Genomic DNA, 20,508 nt, shown 5'->3' with positions numbered 1-20,508 from the left:
TAAACGGAACTAGACGCGTCGCAATTCCGGGCAATTGCAGAGTGTGGTTGCGCCGACGCGAGTCGCGGGTCGCTGCCGCCGGGACTCGAGGAATACGCTGGGAGGAATACCGTCGGAGGCTGCGCCAATTACATTGTCACATAACTCCTGAGATCACTTGCGTTTCATTTTGAGAGGATTGATCCCCCCAACATAAGGTTTTTGCATCAAACGGTTACATTTTGAGCATTTGTGGCACCCCTATGGATCAAAGTGGAAATGCTTTTGGGTATTTGTTGAATAAACCACCCTTTTTTGTAAAACGGGCCCCTTCCGCTAACTTTTGAAGCCATTTACGGACGAACGGTATGGACTATCAAAATTCTGTTTCGGTCCAGATTATTGCATGGGTCCAGAGATCATGTGTACCGATTTTTGTGAAATTTGACCAAAATATGTGGGAGGAGGAGCTAAAAGTGTGTTTGAAGAAAATTCAAAATGGCGGAAAATCAAATATACGCAAATGGCCTATATGGGGAGATGCGTCATGACCCAAGGCACATATATTTACTTTAGATGGGGGTCCGCAGCCAAATACATATCATTTTGGGCGTCCCTGACATAAAAAGGTTTGAGAACCACTGCACTACATAAGGGGTTAGTCCGCAGGGCATTTAGAAAACCACATGAAATGACAGTTCTCACGGCATGTTGCTGGTCTCTCCCTAGAGATGTATGAGCTAATGGAGGCGTTACCCAGCAGCATATGTTCTACTGCCATGGTCCGTAATCAAACTGAACATCATGGTGACACCGGCTGTACGACCGGCTGTGTGAGCGGCTGTGTGAGCGGCTATGCGCTGACACCTTTTTTTTTTGTTGCTGTCCTGAGCTTTTCTGTGTCTTTGCTGAACAAAATGCGCTGTCCGTGGTCCTGGAATATGACTCTTGCTTTAAAGGGCAAGACCACTCTGGTAGGGGTTTGGGTTGTGTAAGTTACCTTGCCATGATGGAACTCCAAAGGAATCAAAAATAATTGCTCCATTGATTAGAAATTGATCATTCAAAATATGCGCCTCATTGACTTACATTGTACGGTAAAACAGCTCTCAAAGTAATAATAATAATAATAATAATACATACGATTTATATAGCGCTTTTCTAAATACTCAAAGTCGCTTTACACAGAAAAATAACAACTTTATTAGAATTGACTAGTTAAAAAGGATTAAAATCTATAAAAGAAAAGTACGATAAAAGGGAGGGGCAGGGGTTGGGGTTTTATGTAGGGAATGCGATTCTGAAAAGGTGGGTTTTGAGTGTGGTTTTAAACATGGTGAGGGTGGGAGCAGCTCTGATGTGAGCTGGGAGTGAGTTCCACAGTTTGGGGGCAGCCGCAGAGAAGGCCCTGTCACCCCAGGTTCGTTTAATTGTCCAGAGGGTGTCCAGGATGTTGTCATCACCCGACCTGAGGGAGCGGGAGGGGGCATGGTGTTTGATGAGTACAGAGATGTAGTGGGGGGCCTGGTTGTTGAGGGCTTTGTAGGTGGTGATGAGTATCTTGAAGTCAATGGGAGCCAATGAAGGTCACGGAGGACAGGAGTGATGTGGTCTCTGGATCGGGACCTGGTGAGCAGGCGGGCGGCGGAATTTTGTACATACTGAAGTTTATTGAGGACCTTGGTGGTGATGCCATAGAGTAGACTGTTGCAGTAGTCGAGGCGGGATGTAATAAATGCGTGTATGAGTGTTTCAGCAGCAGTGTGTGAAAGGCTGGGACGGAGGCGGGCAATGTTGCGGAGGTGGAAGAAGGCAGTTTTGGTGATGTGGAAAAAGTCACTCTTTTAGCACATAAACGAACACAAACAAAGTTGATTCAGACAATATAGAACATCACCAAACCCAGCAATATTTTAAAGTTTTTTATAAAAATGTTAACTTCCTGTTGATTTGACTATTTTTATCAAGAAGAAAACCCGGACTGGATCCGCGGATCCGGATCTTCAAATAGTAAAATCAACAGGAAGTTGACATTTTTATTAAAAAAAATAAACAGTACTGGGTTTGGTGATGTTCTATATTGTCTGAATCAGCTTTGTTTGTGTTCGTTTACATCCTAAAGAAGTGACTTTGAGAGCTGTTTCACCGTACAATGTAAGTCAATGAGGAGCATATTTTGAATGATCAATTTCGAATCAATTGAGTAATTATTTTTGATTTCTCGTCCACCTTTGGAGTTACATCATGGCAGGGTAACTACACAACCTAAACCTCTACCAGAGTGGTCTTGCCCTTTAACCCATTAGGACCTGAGGCCGATCCTACAAAATGCTTTCTAAATCAGTATTTCTCCAACTTTTTCATGCCAAGGACCAAGGGAAGATATCAAGTGGCCACAGACCCCCACCTGAAAATGTTTCGTGCCAGCCAGGGACCCCCGGAATAGAAGATTTTTGTTAAAAAATAATTATTCACACTTTAAAAGATTTTTTTTTAAATGTTCCAAAATAGCAGATGTTTACAAAAATCTACTTTTCTGGGGGGTGGGTCCCTGGCACTAAAACATTTTACAGATGGGGGGGTATGCGGCCAAATACATATCATTTTGGTGGTCGTTGGCGCGATAAAATGAAACTACCGAGTTAGAAGGCATTTGTAGAATCGGCCTCTGGAGGTCTTAAGGGGTTAACTTGATTACATTTGACTGAGTGACTTTTCACAGTAATATTTGACCAGGATGATGAAGCCAGACCAGAGATACAGTACCTGCCTCACAGCTGTACGTCTCAGCCACTTCGGTGTTAAATCCCCCCCGAGATAAGCTTGCCTCCAGGCCCCCCCAGTCTGGGGAGAAACGACCCCCGCTCAACATAGTCACATCATCATACCTATAATATCACACCTATAATCCCCGAGTGCCTCGGCCAGGAAGTACTCCGATATTTTACTTAAAAGTAGCAATACCACAATATAAAAATACTCTTGTTATACGAGTAAAAGGCCTGTGCTCAAAATATTACTTGAGTAAAAATACAAAAGTATTGGCATCAAAATATACTTAAAGCACCAAAAAGTACTAACATGTTTGAAAATAGCAGATCTACAAGCTCATCGCGACGTGTTGTGAGCTTGTAGATCGTCTATTTTCAAATAGCCTATGTGTAAAATAGGGCTGAAGTGGTTAATGTATGTTTTATAATATAATGATTTAAATCTACAAAGTAACTAGTAACTAAAGTTTTCAAATAATTGTAGTGGAGTAAAAAATATTTGCCTCTGAGATGTAGTGGAGTAGAAGTAAAAGTATTGAAAATTGGAAATACTCCAGTAAAGTAAAAAAAATACCTCAAAATTGTACTTAAAAGTACAGTACTTGAGTAAATTACAGTAGTTACGTAGTTAATTTCCACCACTGAAAAGCAGCGATAATTATCATCGGGCAATTACGCCGTCGCCGGGCGGACTGTATTTATTTATGTCCGAGGGTGGCATGTGGAGTGGCAGTTTGCTGATTAGCCCGCGAGGAATAATGGCGTCTCAGCGCATCTTATGGCTGATGAGTGAGAGGAGCGTTGGTCTGTGTGAGAGGCACGGCTTCAGGTGATCTGCCAGTGTATCTTATGTAATTTTAAAGGGATAGTTCACCCAAAAAAGTACTTTTTTTCCCTATCAATTAGTCACCCCATGGAGACTTGAATTCATGGATTTTTTTTTTGTTTTTGTCTCATTCCTAAGCCAATCATTTGATGACCAGCGGACCGGTTGGCAGTGGTTCCGGTAGGAGATACAAAGGAGACTCTTTGTGTCTCCTACCGGGAAAAAAAGATCCATGAATTCAAGTCTCTATGGGGTGACTAATCGATAGAAAGAAAACGTTTTTTGGGGGGTGAACTATCCCTTTAGCGTCTACTCTGGCTTTTGCGTTTCCCCCCGTACAGTTTTTAAGTTGCTTGATTCACTATTTAGATATTTGATATTCATTTTTATCAGACACGCCCCCCTTCCTACACAAACCCATTGTAACTTCAAACTCCATTTTAACCATGTTAGATTCATTGAAATCACCCATAATTGGTTCTGGTGACTGATATTGTCCTTCTAATACTTCTATTACTTTTTTCATTATTTTTTTTTATTTGGAAAAATGAAATAATTTTTGAATATTGAAAAAATATAATAAATAATTGAAAAAACACGGTCTCCTCACGCATTAGAAGGACGATATCAGTGTCTCATATGACAGCGACCACTCAACGCCAACTTATATGACCCTCTCTGTCCTTTTACCACCTCCTCACTCAGGGCAAATTAAAAAATGTAATTAAAAATTCATTTAATGGCATAAAAAAATGGCAGGGGACATAAGATGATATTATAGTGAGGAGAAAAAGACGATTTTTAATTGCGTGTACATTTTCACAACCGTGTCAATTCTCTAAACAATGTTTGCTGTGCTCTGTGACAGATTGAGTAAAGTTCAGGGATCCTGCAGACTCGTGCTGCTTGAACTGAGGGCTAATGGAATGGAAGAGGCAGGGAGATTGCTCATGCAGCCTCTTCTGGGACGTCAGCACAGAAAGGATTAGGCCCTGCTGGAATATGTATTCTGACAATGTAGTGAGAGCTGAGTTGAGAGTGTATGTCCTCCGCCTTGCATGTCTGAGCGAGTCCATTCTGAGCGTTTAACCACTTGAAGGGTCATTTTTATATCTACTCAGGCTTTTGTGAACACCCCAGACAGTTTTAAATTTTTTTCAGACACAGATTTTTTTTCTTTCCTATAAAACCCATTGCAAATTCAAACTCCATTTTAACCATGCTAGAGTCGTAGAAAACACGTCTTAGAGCTTATTTTTGAGGCTAAGCACCCACAGGAAACCAACATCTTTGTCAGTACAACTGTGTTTAGGGTGAAAATAACAATCGTCGCCTGAGGCACCATATAGATGTATTTTAATTGTAAACAATGAATAGAACGTGCCGGTTCAATTCAAAATAAATAAATACACCCATGTAGCCGGTCTGTCAGAGTGGGTTTGGAGGAGGACCCATAAGCAGGCAACAGGCAGAGCAGACAAACCTAAAAGTATTTACTGTTCTTCCAGAGCATAGACAAGTGGACTTTCTGAGTACAGACTCACTAAACATACACAGGGTGACCATACTCTGAATTCCCAAAAAGAGGACACCTAACGCATGCACGCGCACCCGTGCGCGCGCGCATGAGTGCTGATGTGCGCACGCTCGCGTACAATGGTTCCATTTGTACACTCTCAGAGTTATGGGGGTCCTTGAAATTAAAAGGTTTGGGAACCACTAGTGCTACACGAAATGGAACAGAGCCTTCATTAGTATCATTGGTAACACCTGTGAAGGAAGTAAGGAAGAGGCCCAATTTCTTTACAATATGGCTGCTGTGCATAGAGCCTATGAAATGCCTAAATGTGCTTTGACAATTCTGGTTAGACAAGATTCAAATGACACATAACTTCTTCAAATATTTTCCAATTTCAATAAGCAACACATCATTTGAAAGGTTGCATTCTGTACTTTCATAATCTGTAAAGAACTGAAAAATGTCCCCATGGCCCCCTTAGTCACAAATGTCCAAAAACGTTTAAACACCAAGTCAAAGTCCCATGTGGGCTGAGGAGCAGACTGTACAGTCAAATGTAAAGAGAATCACGAGTGAACTGTGTCCCTCTAAATGAGTTTTATGTGTGTGCGTGTGTGTGTGTGTGTGTGTGTGTGTGTGTGTGTGTGTGTCCTGCAGGGCGAGCCGGCATGCGTCCACACCGAGGCCAACAGAGGCTGCTGGCCATGCAGGGAGACGGAGAGGGCAGCATGAGTGAGTTGACCTTTGACCTTTACAGGAGGAAAAAAACTAACAAACAAACAAACAAGCGTTTAAAGTTAACTTGGAACGAGGGCTTGTTGTTTTCACACAGAAGCAGTGGGTGTAAGCAATCACCTCTAATTTCCTAGACCAGTGATTATTATCACACTTATTTTTATTTATTTGAAGGACCCCAAGTTTGCCATGCAGTAGGCAACGGATCCCTATAACTCCTGAGAATGTGCTGATGGAACCAAATGGACCCATAATCATAAATGGGTCCATTTGGTTCCATTTGCACATTCTCAGAGTTACAGACCTGTAAGGGTCCATTTGGCCATTTGGTTCCATTTGTACACTCTAAGAGTTACAGAACTTTATGGATCCATTTGGTTCCTAGCTATCAATCATTCAGCTGGGGACCCCCTGGAACCCCCTTCAAGGACCCCTGGTGGTCCTTTTATATCTACGAGAGTCTTAGCCACCCCCCCCAGTTTGCCCTGGAATGTCACCAGTAAAGCCCGTATTTCTCCCAACATGTACAAATGCAAAAGATAAGGTGCTTACCCGCTTGCCCCAAATGTTAGCTAGGTGTCCGGAGTATTTGCGCATTGTATTAATCCATATTTGATTTGTTTTAATCCCGTCTGTGGCCGAACGCCATTTTTTCCCCCTCGTTTACTTCCTGTTTACATTGAGTGTAATTCCGGCTTTCACCGGATGCGCCCGGTCACAACCGCCCATTGGAAACTTCCTACAGAATCGGCCACAGACGGGATTAAAACACTTCTTTATTGAAAAATATGGACTAATACTCTGCACAAACACGCCAGACTTAACATTTGTGGCAGGCAAATTATTATATTTTGCATTTGTTGAAATACGGGCTTTACTGGTGACATCTCAGGGCAAACTGGGGGGGGGGGGGTGGAGCTAAGACTCTCGTAGACGCGAAAGTAAAAGTCAGACTCGATAAAACACATCTACGATAGTCTTGATCTAAGGCTAGGTTGTTATTAAAGATAGAAAGAGTGACTCCAGGAAACGTAAATACATCAACTCAAGCTTAAATCTCCCTCCCTGCCTCTCATTGGGTGGATCCACACATAAGATGCTAGTTGACGCTAGTTGTCCCAGGCCCTTGTTCCGGTTCCGGCCATTTCTGGCCGTTACTCAAGGAAGAGCGGAACCCGGATATGAGCTTCAGACGCGCATCCGTTTTTTCCTATAACATGGGAGTGGATGGGACTTCCGATGACTTGCATCTTATGTGTGGATGCACCCATTGTGTTTGTCATTCTCCTATACGTTTTAGATTGTCCTTGAAAACACGGCACCCAACACATTTTTCCTCCTCCTCCTCCTCCTCGTTGCTCGGGAGACGCAGGATCAGAGCTTAATCCCAGGGTCAGGGTGTATCTGCCGTGTCATTTCAGTCCATTCTGATGGTTGATTGTAAGCTTGACCCCCCCCCCCCCTGCTCTCAACCAAAAAGCTCCCTAAAACCCCCCTGAATGACACCTATAGATGCAGGGGGGGGGGGGGTCCATTCAGGACTCAAACCACCGTTAAGCCCCTAGATTTATATATTAGTCGCCCAGTCTGTGTCGCTCACTGAAAATAGCCGATCGACAAGCTCACGTTGTGCGCTTATAGATCGACTATTTCCCGTGCGCTGCACGACACGACGGCGCAACCAAGTATAAACCATGGCAGGCGTAAGCCCAAGTGGGGGTCTTTAACTCTTCAAGACCTGAGATAACGATTCTACAAATGTCTTCTAAATCCTAAACGCTTATGTTGCTATAATATCAGTGGTGCTCAAACGTTTTCATGCCAAGGACCCCCAAAAGTATATGTATTTGGCCACGGACCCCCATCTAAAAAATAAATAATTCCAGGGACCCCACAGAAGCAAAGATTTGAGTAAAAAATATTCACTTTAAAAATATATATATATTAAAATATTTTGCAAGCTCGTAGCTCGTAAGCAATAGACCGCCGAAGTCTGACGTCATTTACACATCCTTTGTTTGTCTACCTGGTTCGCAGTTTTCCACCCCCGTTCTGAATCCCGTAGACGTATTTAATATCGCGTCAAATAAGAACTGTGTTCCAAAAATAAACAAATGACCCCGGCGTGTTGACTCTTATGGATATGAAGCATCAACTGACGGTGAGAAAACGCTAATGTTACTTCCGCCGAATTAGTTACATTTTCGCTAGAAACAGACTGTATCAAATATAAGTGACTGACTATCATAAACGATACAGAACCTCCTCCCTGACAATAACGCCGACACGCGGTGTTTATTTTTGGACCACAATTCTTATATGAGACGATTCTAAGATGACCCAATGTTATTCTCCATAGAGAAATTACTTCCGCAAACCTGGGGATGAACGAGTGACGTCAGGACTTCTGTGCTCTATAGCAGATACAAGCTTACGAGCTTGTGTATCTGCTATTTTTGAATAGCCAAAGTATAAAATACTGGCTTAAAGGGATAGTTCACCCAAAAGATTAGTCACCCCATGGAGACTTGAATTCATTCCGGACCGGTAGGCAGCGGTTCCGGTAGGAGACACAAAGGAGACTCTCTGTGAGACTCTCCTACCGGGACGGGACCGCTGCCGGTCATCAAATCATTGGAATTGGCTTAGAATCTCCACGGGGTGACTAATCGATAGGAGGGGGGAAAAAAATCATTTTGGGGGTGAACTATCCCTTTAAGTGGTTACACAGATATGCGTTTCCTGGTTTTAATGGGTTAAGGAAAAGGTTGGATCATGCAGAAGATTCTTTGTGAAGTTTAGCGTGGCAGCGGCTTTTTACTTTAGCTCTCACGGCATTCATAGAGCGGCCGGCCGGCCGGCGGTCTGCTCAAGAAAAACAAAAAGCCTGTTTCTTTCCGTTTCATTTGGAAGAAATTGCAAGCTGAGCTCGATAAGCCGTCTATTTAGCTGGCGGGGGGGGGGGGGGGGGGACAGATCCGAACCCGCTATCAGGATGAGAGGGCAAACCCATTTTCAAACCCATTTTCAAGCCCAAGTGGCTGTCTATCTTTGTTGCTCAAAGACGCTGAACCAGATAGCAAAAAAAATTGACACTTTGGCGCCTTTTGGCCCGCTGCCTGGCTTTTTGTTTCCGCCACGGCGCTATAACGGGACGGATCCCCGTTTTGTAAATACTCTGTGATTTGTGTTTGGACACCAGTAATCCTTTCCCCCTGGTCTCTGCGTGAAGCTGAAGTGAACCCGGTAGGGAGAGAGAGAGAGAGAGAGTGTGTGGATTATAGTGGGGGGGGGGAAGGGGGGGAGGGGGGTTTCGCTATAACAGGCATGAGCGATGCGCGATGGTGGCGCTATAAGTCAAGGTTGTCCAAGGGCAGTGGTGGGAAAAAAAGTACTCAAATGTTTTTGCTTGAGTAAAAGTATCGATACCGCAATGTAGAGGTACTCTGTTACAAGGAAAAGTCCGGGAATTCAAAATGTCACTTGAGTAAAAGTACAAAAGTGTTGGTATCAAAATGTACTTAATAGTACCAAAAGTAAAATGCTAAAACGTTTGAAAATAACCGATCTACAAGCTCACAACGCGTCGCGGTGCGACGCGTTGTGAGCTTGTAGATCTGCTATTTTCAAATAGCCTAAAATAGGGCTAAAGTGGTTGATGTATGTTTTATAATGTAATAATAAAACCGTAGCCGTAGAAGTGCAGCACGATGTGCTACAGTATGAAGGCTCTTTTTCTCTCTCTCCCCACCTTCCCCTACAGACCTATAATCACTCTGCTTGTTGCTCAGGGCATTAAGATGCTATTGTGTTTATGTTTTATGATATTTTTTTCTTCTTCTTCTTCTTCTCCCCTCTGGCTTGCTGGTTATTTCCTTTGCGTTCTGTGCTGTGACAGTGAGCCCAAAGCCCATTGTGTGTGGACGTGTGTCAGGATGACAGGCTGCGTCACAACACAGTGACAGCCACTTTAAATGTGTCAACACGGGGCAGATTATATGGATGTCATAGCCCGTTAACACCGGGGACGCATCTCGTGTCATTTTCACATTTATTTTGGCTATTAAAAAAAAAATAGCAGATCTACAAGCTCAGAGCACGCCCTATGAGCTTGTAGATCTGCTATTTTTTTGAAAATTTGGATTTTTTTTGCAAATCTTTGAATATATATTTTAAAGCGAACATTTGAAACTCAAATCTTTGCTTCTGGGGGGATCCTACAAATGTCTTCTAAATCCTAACAGTTTTCTGAAAAACCTATGTCGCTATAATATCAGTGGTTCTCAAACCTTTTTCATTTCAAGGACCCCCAAAATGATATGTATTTGGCGGACCCCCCCCCCCTTCCCCATTTCAAAATAGTTTGTTCCAGGTCTGTATTTTCAAAGATTTGCAAAAATGTTCTAAGATTTTTTCGAAAAATCTGCGGCACTCGGTGCCGCGCTATGAGCTTGTAGATCTGCTATTTTTTTTGAATAGCCAAATAAATCTAAAGTGACACAGATGCGTTCCCGGATTGAATGGGTTAAATGTGTCAACACGGGTAGATTATGGATGTCAAGAGCTGCTTCCTGACACAATCTGAACCTGTATGTATATCTGCTATTTTTTAATAGACAAAGTATACAATAATGGTCAAAGTGACATTATTGTGACGCTATCTTGATGGGGGATGGGGCTAGCTATATATATATATATATATATATATATATATATATATATATATATATATATATATATATATATATATATATATATATATATATATATATATATAAATAAAAATATGGTGTTAAATAGCTCTATATTCCCATAGCAATGGAGGGTGTTTGTTCAGTAACAGAGGTCTCCTCATCTCTCCATCTCTTTAGTAAACAGAAAATACATTTACACGACCAAGGATATAAACAAGTCAAATTGGAAGTTTGTAAAACAAATACATTAGCACACACAGTTGGAACTGTAACACTATTAAATGTATGCCGATGAACGATCTTTGGTGTGATTCTCTCTCCTGATAGGATGTAATTTGTAACCCACCTGAACATAATATGTTCTGTTTGTTTACTAAACAGCTGCAGAGATGGGGCGATGTGTGTTATATTGAAACGCTCCATAGCAATGATTGTCTATCTGAATATTTTCAACGATAACGTTTCAACGATCTTTCTGTTGACTGGGGTCACCCATGGTTCTATTCTAATCCCTCCTTTTTTTCCCTCTGTACACCAAATCTATTCTCCAAAAAATAGGCGATCAACAAGCTCACAACGCGCTGCATTGAGCTTGTTGATCGCCTATTTTCTCTTGTAGATCAGCTACTTTCTCCGAATTGAATAGCTTTGGCTATTCAAAAATAGCAGATATACAAGCTCATAGCGCGGCACCGAGTGCCACACTATGAGCTTGTAGATCTGCTGTTTTTGAAAAATTTTGAAAATGTGTGCAAATCTTTGAATATATATATTCTTTTTAAAGCGAACATTTGTAACTCAAATCTTTGCTCCTGGGGGGTCCCTGGAACAAAATATTTTACAAATGTTCTCTTTAAAAAATATACATTCAAAGATTTGCACAAATGTTCACGATTTTTTCAAAAATAGCAGATATTCAAGTGCCGTGCTACGAGCTTGTATATCTGATATTTGTGAATATAGCCAAAGTATAATTTAATGGTTGTAGCTAAAATCTAAAATGACACAGATGCGTTCCTGGTCTTAATGGCTTGATCTGCGTGACCAAATTCAGCATCTTTCACCACATTCGGCACAAATGTGGTGAAAGAGGAACACTTAATGTTGTATCTCTGACCTAACGCGCTAATTCTCTGTTCTCTTCTTCTCTTTCCTGTTGGAAGTGACCTGCCAGATTTTTGATCAAACGCATCGAGAATGTTTTGTGGTTCAGTTGATTTTTGACAAGTCTAAAGGTCCTGAAACACTGAAACGTTGGACACGCCATGTCAAAACCTGTTGATGCGCCTCTCAGAGCTCAGTTCCATTTTGGAGCTTTGATGTGCAGCACAGACCATCCACACTATGTGACACCATTTGTAAATTAAAGGTAGGGTAAGTGATTTTCTTTGGTTAAGATAAGTGTTAAATAGCTCTATATTTTTGGATAGAAATCATCATCAGTAACAGGGGTGTCCATGTCTCTCCAGCTCTTTATTAAACAGAATAGAGGATCAGGATAGAGAACTCAGACAGGATACAGAATAAACAAGTGAAAATGGAAGTGATGACACGAAGAAACCAGCAGACAACATTGGAACTCGAACACGATAACAAATTAAGCTGATAAATGGGTACTCTCTAAGTTTATTAAAGAGCTGGAGAGACCGGGAGACTCCTGTTACTGAACAAACACTGAACAACATGATTTCTATCAGAATATAGAGCTTTAACATTTTAACAGAAAACTACTTTTTGTTCTAACCAAACACATATCACTTACCCTACCTTTAAACAGACAATGTGAACAGGCGTGTCAGGCCCTTGGGCTTCATTATCGCAAAGAACAACTCAATTATTTCCCCTCTCTCCCCTCACAGCCTCCCCTAAACCTGCTACTTTTTATAGGATGGCTTTCCGTCCTGAGCACCGAAAGCAGTAACCTATCGATCTTTTGCTGGAGGATGTTATAAATGGAAATTTACCTTAAGTTCCATCAACTTTGTTAACAGGGCCCGCTGATATGTGTTCCTAGTGCATCCAGAGCAACTCATTATTACAACAAAGTAGCCTATCGGTTAAAAGCAGGCTGTGTAGCACTTATAGCAATGTCAAGAGAAAAAAAAATATTTTTTTGTTTGGTTCATCAGACATTGTAGCAGCATTGATACTAATCTAAATAGCAAATATATGTTTGATAGTATGTAGATGATCACCGCATCTAAATAAATCCACAGACATTAAAATGTTGCTTCATTGACTTAATAGTTTACCATATTTATGTAGTATTTGATGTTACCTTCAGTAGTTAAAGGAAGTATTACATATATATATATATAGCCTAAATTACTGCATTTAATACTAGATGCACCTGTGCTATTAATCATTTGGTATTGTTTCATTTTTTGTTTTTAATTATTAATTTACCTAAATATGGCCACAAGCTTATCAATCTTATTTTTTTTAATGTTACTGTTACAACTTATCCACAAACTAAAACTTAAAGGATAACTTCAGCCATGTTCATATAACTGGTCCTCACTAATGCTCATGATAACATGGCACCATGTCTGTCTACTCAGTCTGTGTCTCAGAGGAGAGCTGTGGACAGTTCAGAAACCCTGCCTACCAGTGACATCATCGATGGGGAAACCAAGCTAATAGAAACTGCAGGCTTTCTATTCCTGGAAAGTTAGCATGCTATGATGGAAGCCATTGATCTTGCGTTAATACAAATGTAAATGAAACATATATAAATCTTGTTTGAAAAAAATAATACCTGCCTAATGATGATGTCACTGGTAGGCAGGTTTCTGAAGTGTCCACAGCCCTCCTATGAGACACAGACAGAGTAGAAAAAACATTATATGAAGATAGGTTGACATTGACATTGGGCAAAAAGTCGTCCTTTAACAATAAGGTGTCAAAGGAAGGAACACAAATCAATAGTTCTGTTACAAAGGGAGATAAGGAATCTCTTAAATTTGACATTTACAAGGTCCTGCATCGAAGGCGTTGTAAGTTACTCTTTCTGGGCACCGCAGGTTCCTGCAGCACCGACGTCAAGGAAAACCGCAACGTGGACAACCTGCTCTCCAAGCAGGGGGCGGCGGGGCCCGAGGCCGCGCTGCTCCCCAACGGGAGCGCCGGGGGCGGCGGCAGGAAGCGCCCCCTAGAGGAGGGCAATAACGGGCACGCGTACAAGCCCAAGAAGCGCAAGAAAGCCCCCGGGCCCGTCCTGCCCAAGAACGCCCTCATGCAGCTCAACGAGGTCAAGCCGGGCCTGCAGTACCGGATGCTGTCCCAGACGGGGCCCGTCCACGCGCCCGTCTTCGTCATGACGGTGGAGGTCAACGGGCAGACGTTCCAGGGCTCCGGCCCCACCAAGAAGAAGGCCAAGCTGAACGCGGCGGAGAGGGCCCTGCGCTCCTTCGTCCAGTTCCCCAACGCCTCGGAGGCCCACGTCGCCATGGGCCGCACGCTGTCCGTGCACACGGACTTCACCTCCGACCAGGCCGACTTCGCCGACGCCCTCTTCAACGGCTTCGAGCGGTCGTCCGCCGCCCGGGCGGCCGACGACCCGTTTTACCTCGCGTCCAACGGCGACGGCTCCTTCGGCTCGTCGGGGACCGAGTACCCGCCGCCGGCCTCGCCCGTCCCAAGCTGCATCCCCCAGGCCCCGTTGGGCCCGTTGGGCCCCTTGGCCTTCGCCTCGCCCACCACGGGCAGCAAGAACCCCGTCATGATCCTCAACGAGCTGCGGCCGGGCCTCAGGTACGAGTTCGTGTCGGAGAGCGGCGAGAGCCACGCCAAGAGCTTCGTCATGTCGGTGACGGTGGACGCGCAGGGCTTCCGGGGCTCCGGGCGCAACAAGAAGCTGGCCAAGGCGCGCGCCGCCCAGGCCGCGCTCTCCGCCCTGTTCGACATGCAGGTGGACCAGGCGCCGTCCAAACAGCCCATACCCAGTGAAGGACTGCAGCTGCACCTGCCACAGGTAAGCAATGTCTAGGAAGGAGAACAGCCAAAAGGGAACAGGTCCCAGGTTGCACCACCGCAACACTTAAGTTCAAACTTAGCCTATTTATAGCTTAACCCATTCAAAATAGCAGATCTACAAGCTCATAGCGCGGCACCGAGTGCCGCGCTATGAGCTTGTAGATCTGCTATTTTTGAAAAATCGTGAAAATGTGTGCAAATCTTTGAATATAAAATGTAATTCATTATTATTATTATTATTATTTGCAACTCAAATCTTTGCTTCTGGGGGGTCCCTGGAACAAAAATATTTTACAAATGTTCGCTTAAAAGAATATATTTGTAAAGATTTGCACGCATTTTGACGATTTTTCAAAAAATAGCAGATATACAAGCTCATTGCGCGGCACTCGGTGCCGCACTATGAGCTTGTAGATCTGCTATTTTTTGAATAGCCAAAGAAATCTTAAAATGACACCAATACTTTCCTGGTCTAAAAGGCTTTTTAAAAGCCATTTAAGCTGTAACTATAGGCTAAGTTTGAACTTAGTGTGAGGTGGTGCAACTGGCTCCTGGTCTTTTTTTTAGGCCTTAGACTACGACTCACTGTCTTCTTCTCGACATGGGGGTCCGCTCTATGTTAACCCATTAAAACCGGGAACGCATCCGTGTAACCACTTTAACCATTATTTTATACTTTGGGCTATTCAATAATAGCAGATCTACAAGCTCCGCACTACGAGCTTGTAGATCTGCTATTTTTGCAAATCTTTGAACATAAATATTTTTAAAGCGAACATTTGTAACTCAAATCTTTGCTTCTGGGGGGGGGGGGGGGGGTCCCTGGAACAACGTATTTTGAGATGGGGGTCCGCGGCCAAATACATATCATTTTGGGAGGTCCTTGACATGAAAAAGTTTGAGAACCACTGATATTATAGCAACATAAGTAAAAAATAAAACAAAACAAAAAACACTTTAGAATTAGGATTTAGGATTTAGAAGACATTTGTAGAATCCCCAGAAGCAAAGATTTGCGTAAAACATTTTATCTATAAAAAATATATTCAAAGATGTGCACAAATGTTCACGATTTTTCTAAGAGATTAGAACATGTGTGCCGCTCATAGCACGGCACTCGGTGCCACGCTATGAGCTTGTAGATCTGCTATTTTTGAATGGCTAAAGAAATCTGAAATGACACAGATGCGTTCCCGGTCTCAATTGGAAGAATTCCCGCAACACAACACTCCAGATTAAGGGTGTGGGTTGGGGTTAGGGGTCTGGGTTGTTTGAGGGAACATACTGTAGCTTTGCTTACCTCGACATTGCTGTCAACCATTTCCCAAAGCGTACCTTGGTATGTTAACATTAATTATTGTCCAAAGTCACTGAAACGTTACAAACTTAAAGGACGACTTCCCCGATTTTCAACCTATCTTCATATAATTGGTCCTCACTAATACTCATGATAAAATGGTAAAAAAAAAATCTACTCGGTCTGTGTCTCAGAGGAGGGCTGTGGACAGTTCAGAGTCCCGTCTACCAGTGACATCATCAATGGGGAATCCAAGCTAATAGAAACTGCAGGCTTTCTATTCCTGGAAAGTTGCAATGCAATAAAAGAAGCCATTGTTCTCGTGTTAATAAAAATCGAAATAAAAAATGTGAAATCTTGTTGGGAAAAAAAATCATGCCTAACGATGATGTCACTGTTAGACGGGTTTCTGGACTGTCCACAGCCCTCCTATGAGACACAGACCAATTAGAAAAAAATTGTACCATTTTATCATGAGTATTAGTGGGGACCAATTATATGAAGATAGGTTGAAAATCGGTGAAGTCGTCCTTTAACTGAACAATTCAGCCAATGTTGGCCAAATGTCAAGAGCGTTTGACTTTCACTCATGAATCAATGTTATCTCAAGGGAATCAAATGGCTTCCATGAAAATCAAACAAACCATATTATTCTTTGGAAAATGGTGAGCAGTGAGTCTTTATCAATGGGCTAAACATGCCAGACAACCACTATGGTCTTGAAAAAGAAGAAACAAAACAGAACAGCATAATCTTTGTTGTTTCATCGTCTTTTTTTGTTGACGTTTCAACCCACGGCGTAGAAACTTCTGTTGTATCATTTGCGACAAAGTTGGCATCGTGCAGAACGACATTCTAACGTGTCGTTGCGCCGAGAACATTAGAGAAGCCCTTTGATTGATCGCACCGTTCAGCCCACTCCCTCTGTCTTCTATCGCTGCTCATTACCTCCCATTCTCTCTGACAAAGTCTGATTGAAAGGCCGTGAGAGGAGTTCAATGCTGCGTGCACTGGACATCTGTTTGCACATCGCTTAATCCCCCACCACCGCTAATCCACGGCCACAGATAACAATGGTGCAGAGGAGTAAACCGCTATCTTAATTAACATCACCTCCTGAGTGCTAGTCAAACACCGCTATTGATTATATAAGCGTCCCCACACGCACGCACGCATGTACGCACGCACACGCACACACACACAGATCAGTCAGGAATGCCAGGAGTTTTACTGTTTAAAGCCTCCCGCTTGTCCAGCCGTCATTCACGGCAGCACAACCTTGTTTAATTGAAATGGTGACAGTTTCAGTGCTTTTTACCTGCTATTTCTCATGCCGAACGCTAATGTCTACATCATAGCTCATTCTTATTATTAGTATGGAAGCCCATTTCGGCCACTGAATAAAAAGGAAAAATGTCCTCCCTTTATATCAGATCATGAGTTTTATGGTGCAGGTTCTAGGAGGCAAGAAGAGAGTCCTGTCTGTCTGTCTGTCTGGTCAGTGTGTCCGCAGCTAGTCTCACAAACCACTGGACTGATCAGAGCCACGTTTCTTGTACCCGACAGTCTCTCCATATTTGGGCAAGACTGACATCATCAATAATGAGATCCACATGACAGATAGGATAAGCCGTTTAGACCCTGTCTTGTTTTCTCTCAAATGTGAGGTTGGCATTTGCGAGAAAAAATAACTGACAGCAGGCCCGGATACAGACATTATTAACTGGGGGGGCATTAATAAATGCTGGGGGGGCGGCTTCCCCAAAAAACAAATTGCGTTTTTTTTCAATTTTTTTTCCGGCTGTTTGTGTAATACTGCTTCCTATTGTTCTTTTGGGCTTGTTTTCCTAGGCTTCTTTCTCTCACAATATCTGGCAACACTGCCCATGGAAAACCAGGGCAGAGGATTATTTGAATTGTGCAATGATACATGATGGAATATGATTAAGGGTTATTTTGATTATGGTAAGCTCACATTTCATATCATGACATGAATGTAACTTTCACAAGCCCCCCCACCCCCCCCCCCAAAAAAAGATTGTTTTGGGGGGGGGGGCAGTCAGGGCATTTGGGGGGGCATTGCCCCCCCTCGCCCATGCCTAGATCCGGGACTGACAGTGTAGTAACATCTGACAGAAGCAGTTTCTTTTAGGTAGTCATTATCCTCCGGAAGGACCTCCCTGTTTGTCCCGTTCCATCCTTCACCTCGAGGAACCCTTCCTCTGTTCTGTGATTGTTCTAATGTTTGGCTCCTTCACCTCGAGGAACCCTTCCTCTGTACTGTGATTGTTCTAATGTTTGGCTCGGTCGCTTTCCTCAGGTCCTGGCGGACGCCGTCTCTCGCCTGGTCGTCGACAAGTTCAGCGAGCTGACGGACAACTTGTCGTCTCCACACGCGCGGCGGAAAGTCCTGTCCGGCGTTGTCATGACTACAGGTATTGGTCGCCGTCGGGGCAGAAACCTCCTGTCTCCGTTATTTTAACTCTTTGTGTTTTTTTCTCGTAAACTAGCTCCCTACTTGATCACACTACAGCGTCACACGAAAGCATCAAAAGTAGCAGATCTACAAGCTTGACACTAGAGATGTCCCATAATATTGTTCCCCCCGATATTATATCGGCCCATATTAACACAATGAGTGCCAGAGGTTTTTTTAAAACAGGGTACATCCAGTGCCAGCGTTTCTTACCGTTTACGGCGTTCTTCTTAGAGTTGTAGACGCCTCCACGAGGACCCGGATGTAAACAAAGGGTTGTCTGGGTGATGGCCGGGTCTAACGACTGGAACAATAACATTTCTACCACGATATCCGCCATTGCAGAGGGATCTTTTTTGCACACTGTAAAAAATGTATGGAGATATATGGACCTTTTTCTCCAAATCCTATCGTTGGAGAGGACGTTTTTTGGGGGGCTGACGTCACATCCGTCCATTTCATTTAAAAAGGGTCCTAGGATCATTCCTAAGTTGCGTTAGAGCGCCCCTTGTGGGGGGATTTATTTTTATTTTTAATGAAAAAACGAAGATTCGAGTTTGGCACTCATAAAAATGATTTGAAAACAAATCATTTCACATTCACTGTCCTAATATGAAGGACCGTACTTTTCATCTCTGAAGAACTTTCCTCCCACTTTTATCCCCTGTATTGCATTTACGTCACCAGATGCATCAGCAGGCAGAGATCTCTGATCATCTGACTACTATTTTTGCTATGTTTTAATTCAGAGGCTTATAAATTCAAACTCCTGTTTGAAAATGTTCAGAGACATACTATGGGAGTGATATTTGGTCATTGACGTCACACAAGTATAGGCAAAGATATGCTGCAATGCTAAATCAGTCTAATCTTGACATAAATGGCCGCACTCTTTGATTTACGAGTGTTCCCGGTTTTCTTATATCGAAGAGTGACCTCCAAAGATGATTTTGTAGTTTGTTTTCCAGTTCAGGTTCAAAACTACAGCAGATTAAAAACAACACAGCTGCACCAAACACATTAATAATGATTGTGTTAGGTTTTCATAGGTGTTTCCAGAGCCAATGTGCAAAGCATGGTAGACAGTGTTGACACACCTAAATAGTACAGTGATTTTGCAGCCTGCCATGTTTTTACCCTGCTGTAGCTTTTAACCTGAAGTGGAAAACAAAACTATAAAATCAGCCTATATGGTGTCATACCCCTTCAACGTTTACTATATTAGTAACATTGATCAAAGCAGGAACACAGTCCATCGATTGGTCATTAAAATAAACATGAGCTCCGAAAACGCACATGGCCCACCCATCTGACATCTGACCACTTAACGTGGCAGCCGATGGGCCGCGAACGCTTTCGGGATTTTCAAGTGGGCCCTGATCCAGAATATTTTGGGAACCACTGTTGTAATGTGTACGCACCAAGGGGCTAGCATCCGGCTTGTAAACTGAGGCTATATAGGAAGTGTGACAGTTCATACGAATGGCCTGTTAGTCTCGCTGTTTCACCCCTGCTGGTTGCAGAAGCAATTAGGCTCTATTCAAGCGCATGGCTTTACACTTGATTTTATTACCTTAATAAACATTGTCATAAATACTATATGCTTCCAGTCGCTAGTTTAAAGTCTTCTTTCAATCACCGTGATATGTGTTTTGGTAAATTATAGTCCCATTTATTTTTTAAATAATGATAAAGTAGGGTTTCTAGGGTTTCTACTGGTTCTACCGAGCCCTCGCTGCGGTCTCAGCCAATAGCATTCATTTCCGTTTGCATTTCGGACCGGATATCAACCGAATATAGAAAGATGGCGGATTTGAAATGGCTGCAAAAATAGGCTTCATTTACGGTCTATACAGTAGAAAGTAGAAACCAATGGCGTGACCCTGTCCATATTTCTTTTTTTGGATACAAAAGCAATGACAACACACATGTGTGTGTGGGGGGGAATCAATACGCATAACGACTAAATCGGGGGGGGAAAAGGGGGCGAAAATCAACAAAAAAAAAAGTCTCATTCTCCATACATTGTACCGGTGCAGGCTCAGATGTGAAGGAGGCCCAGGTCATCTGCGTGTCCACGGGGACCAAATGCATCAACGGCGAGTACATGAGCGACCGCGGCCTGGCGCTCAACGACTGCCACGCCGAGATCGTGGCTCGCCGCTCCCTCATCAGATACCTCTACTGCCAGCTGGAGCTCTTCCTCAGGTGAGTTTCTTTTTCTTTCTAATTTTTT

At 43.0% G+C, this 20,508-nt stretch overlaps 1 protein-coding gene across 1 annotated transcript in view; it reads left to right on the top strand.

Annotated features, from left to right (window-relative positions):
• Positions 1-5,763: 5,763 nt before the first annotated feature.
• LOC308080239 (double-stranded RNA-specific editase 1-like) overlaps positions 5,764-20,508 on the top strand; it is a gene marked incomplete at its 5' end in the record, with an annotated part of 31,163 nt that continues 16,418 nt past the window's right edge. The window contains 5 exons of the mRNA XM_080422015.1: positions 5,764-5,827; positions 9,033-9,076; positions 13,424-14,497; positions 18,117-18,231; positions 20,312-20,480. Coding sequence (XP_080278141.1) covers positions 5,764-5,827; positions 9,033-9,076; positions 13,424-14,497; positions 18,117-18,231; positions 20,312-20,480 — 1,466 coding nt within the window. The remainder of the gene's footprint in view (positions 5,828-9,032; positions 9,077-13,423; positions 14,498-18,116; positions 18,232-20,311; positions 20,481-20,508) is intronic.

This window comes from Gymnoscopelus braueri, assembly GCF_963280865.1.
Source record: "Gymnoscopelus braueri genome assembly, chromosome: 24".
Lineage (NCBI taxonomy): Eukaryota > Metazoa > Chordata > Actinopteri > Myctophiformes > Myctophidae > Gymnoscopelus > Gymnoscopelus braueri.
This window is presented reverse-complemented; position numbering and strand designations above follow the sequence as displayed.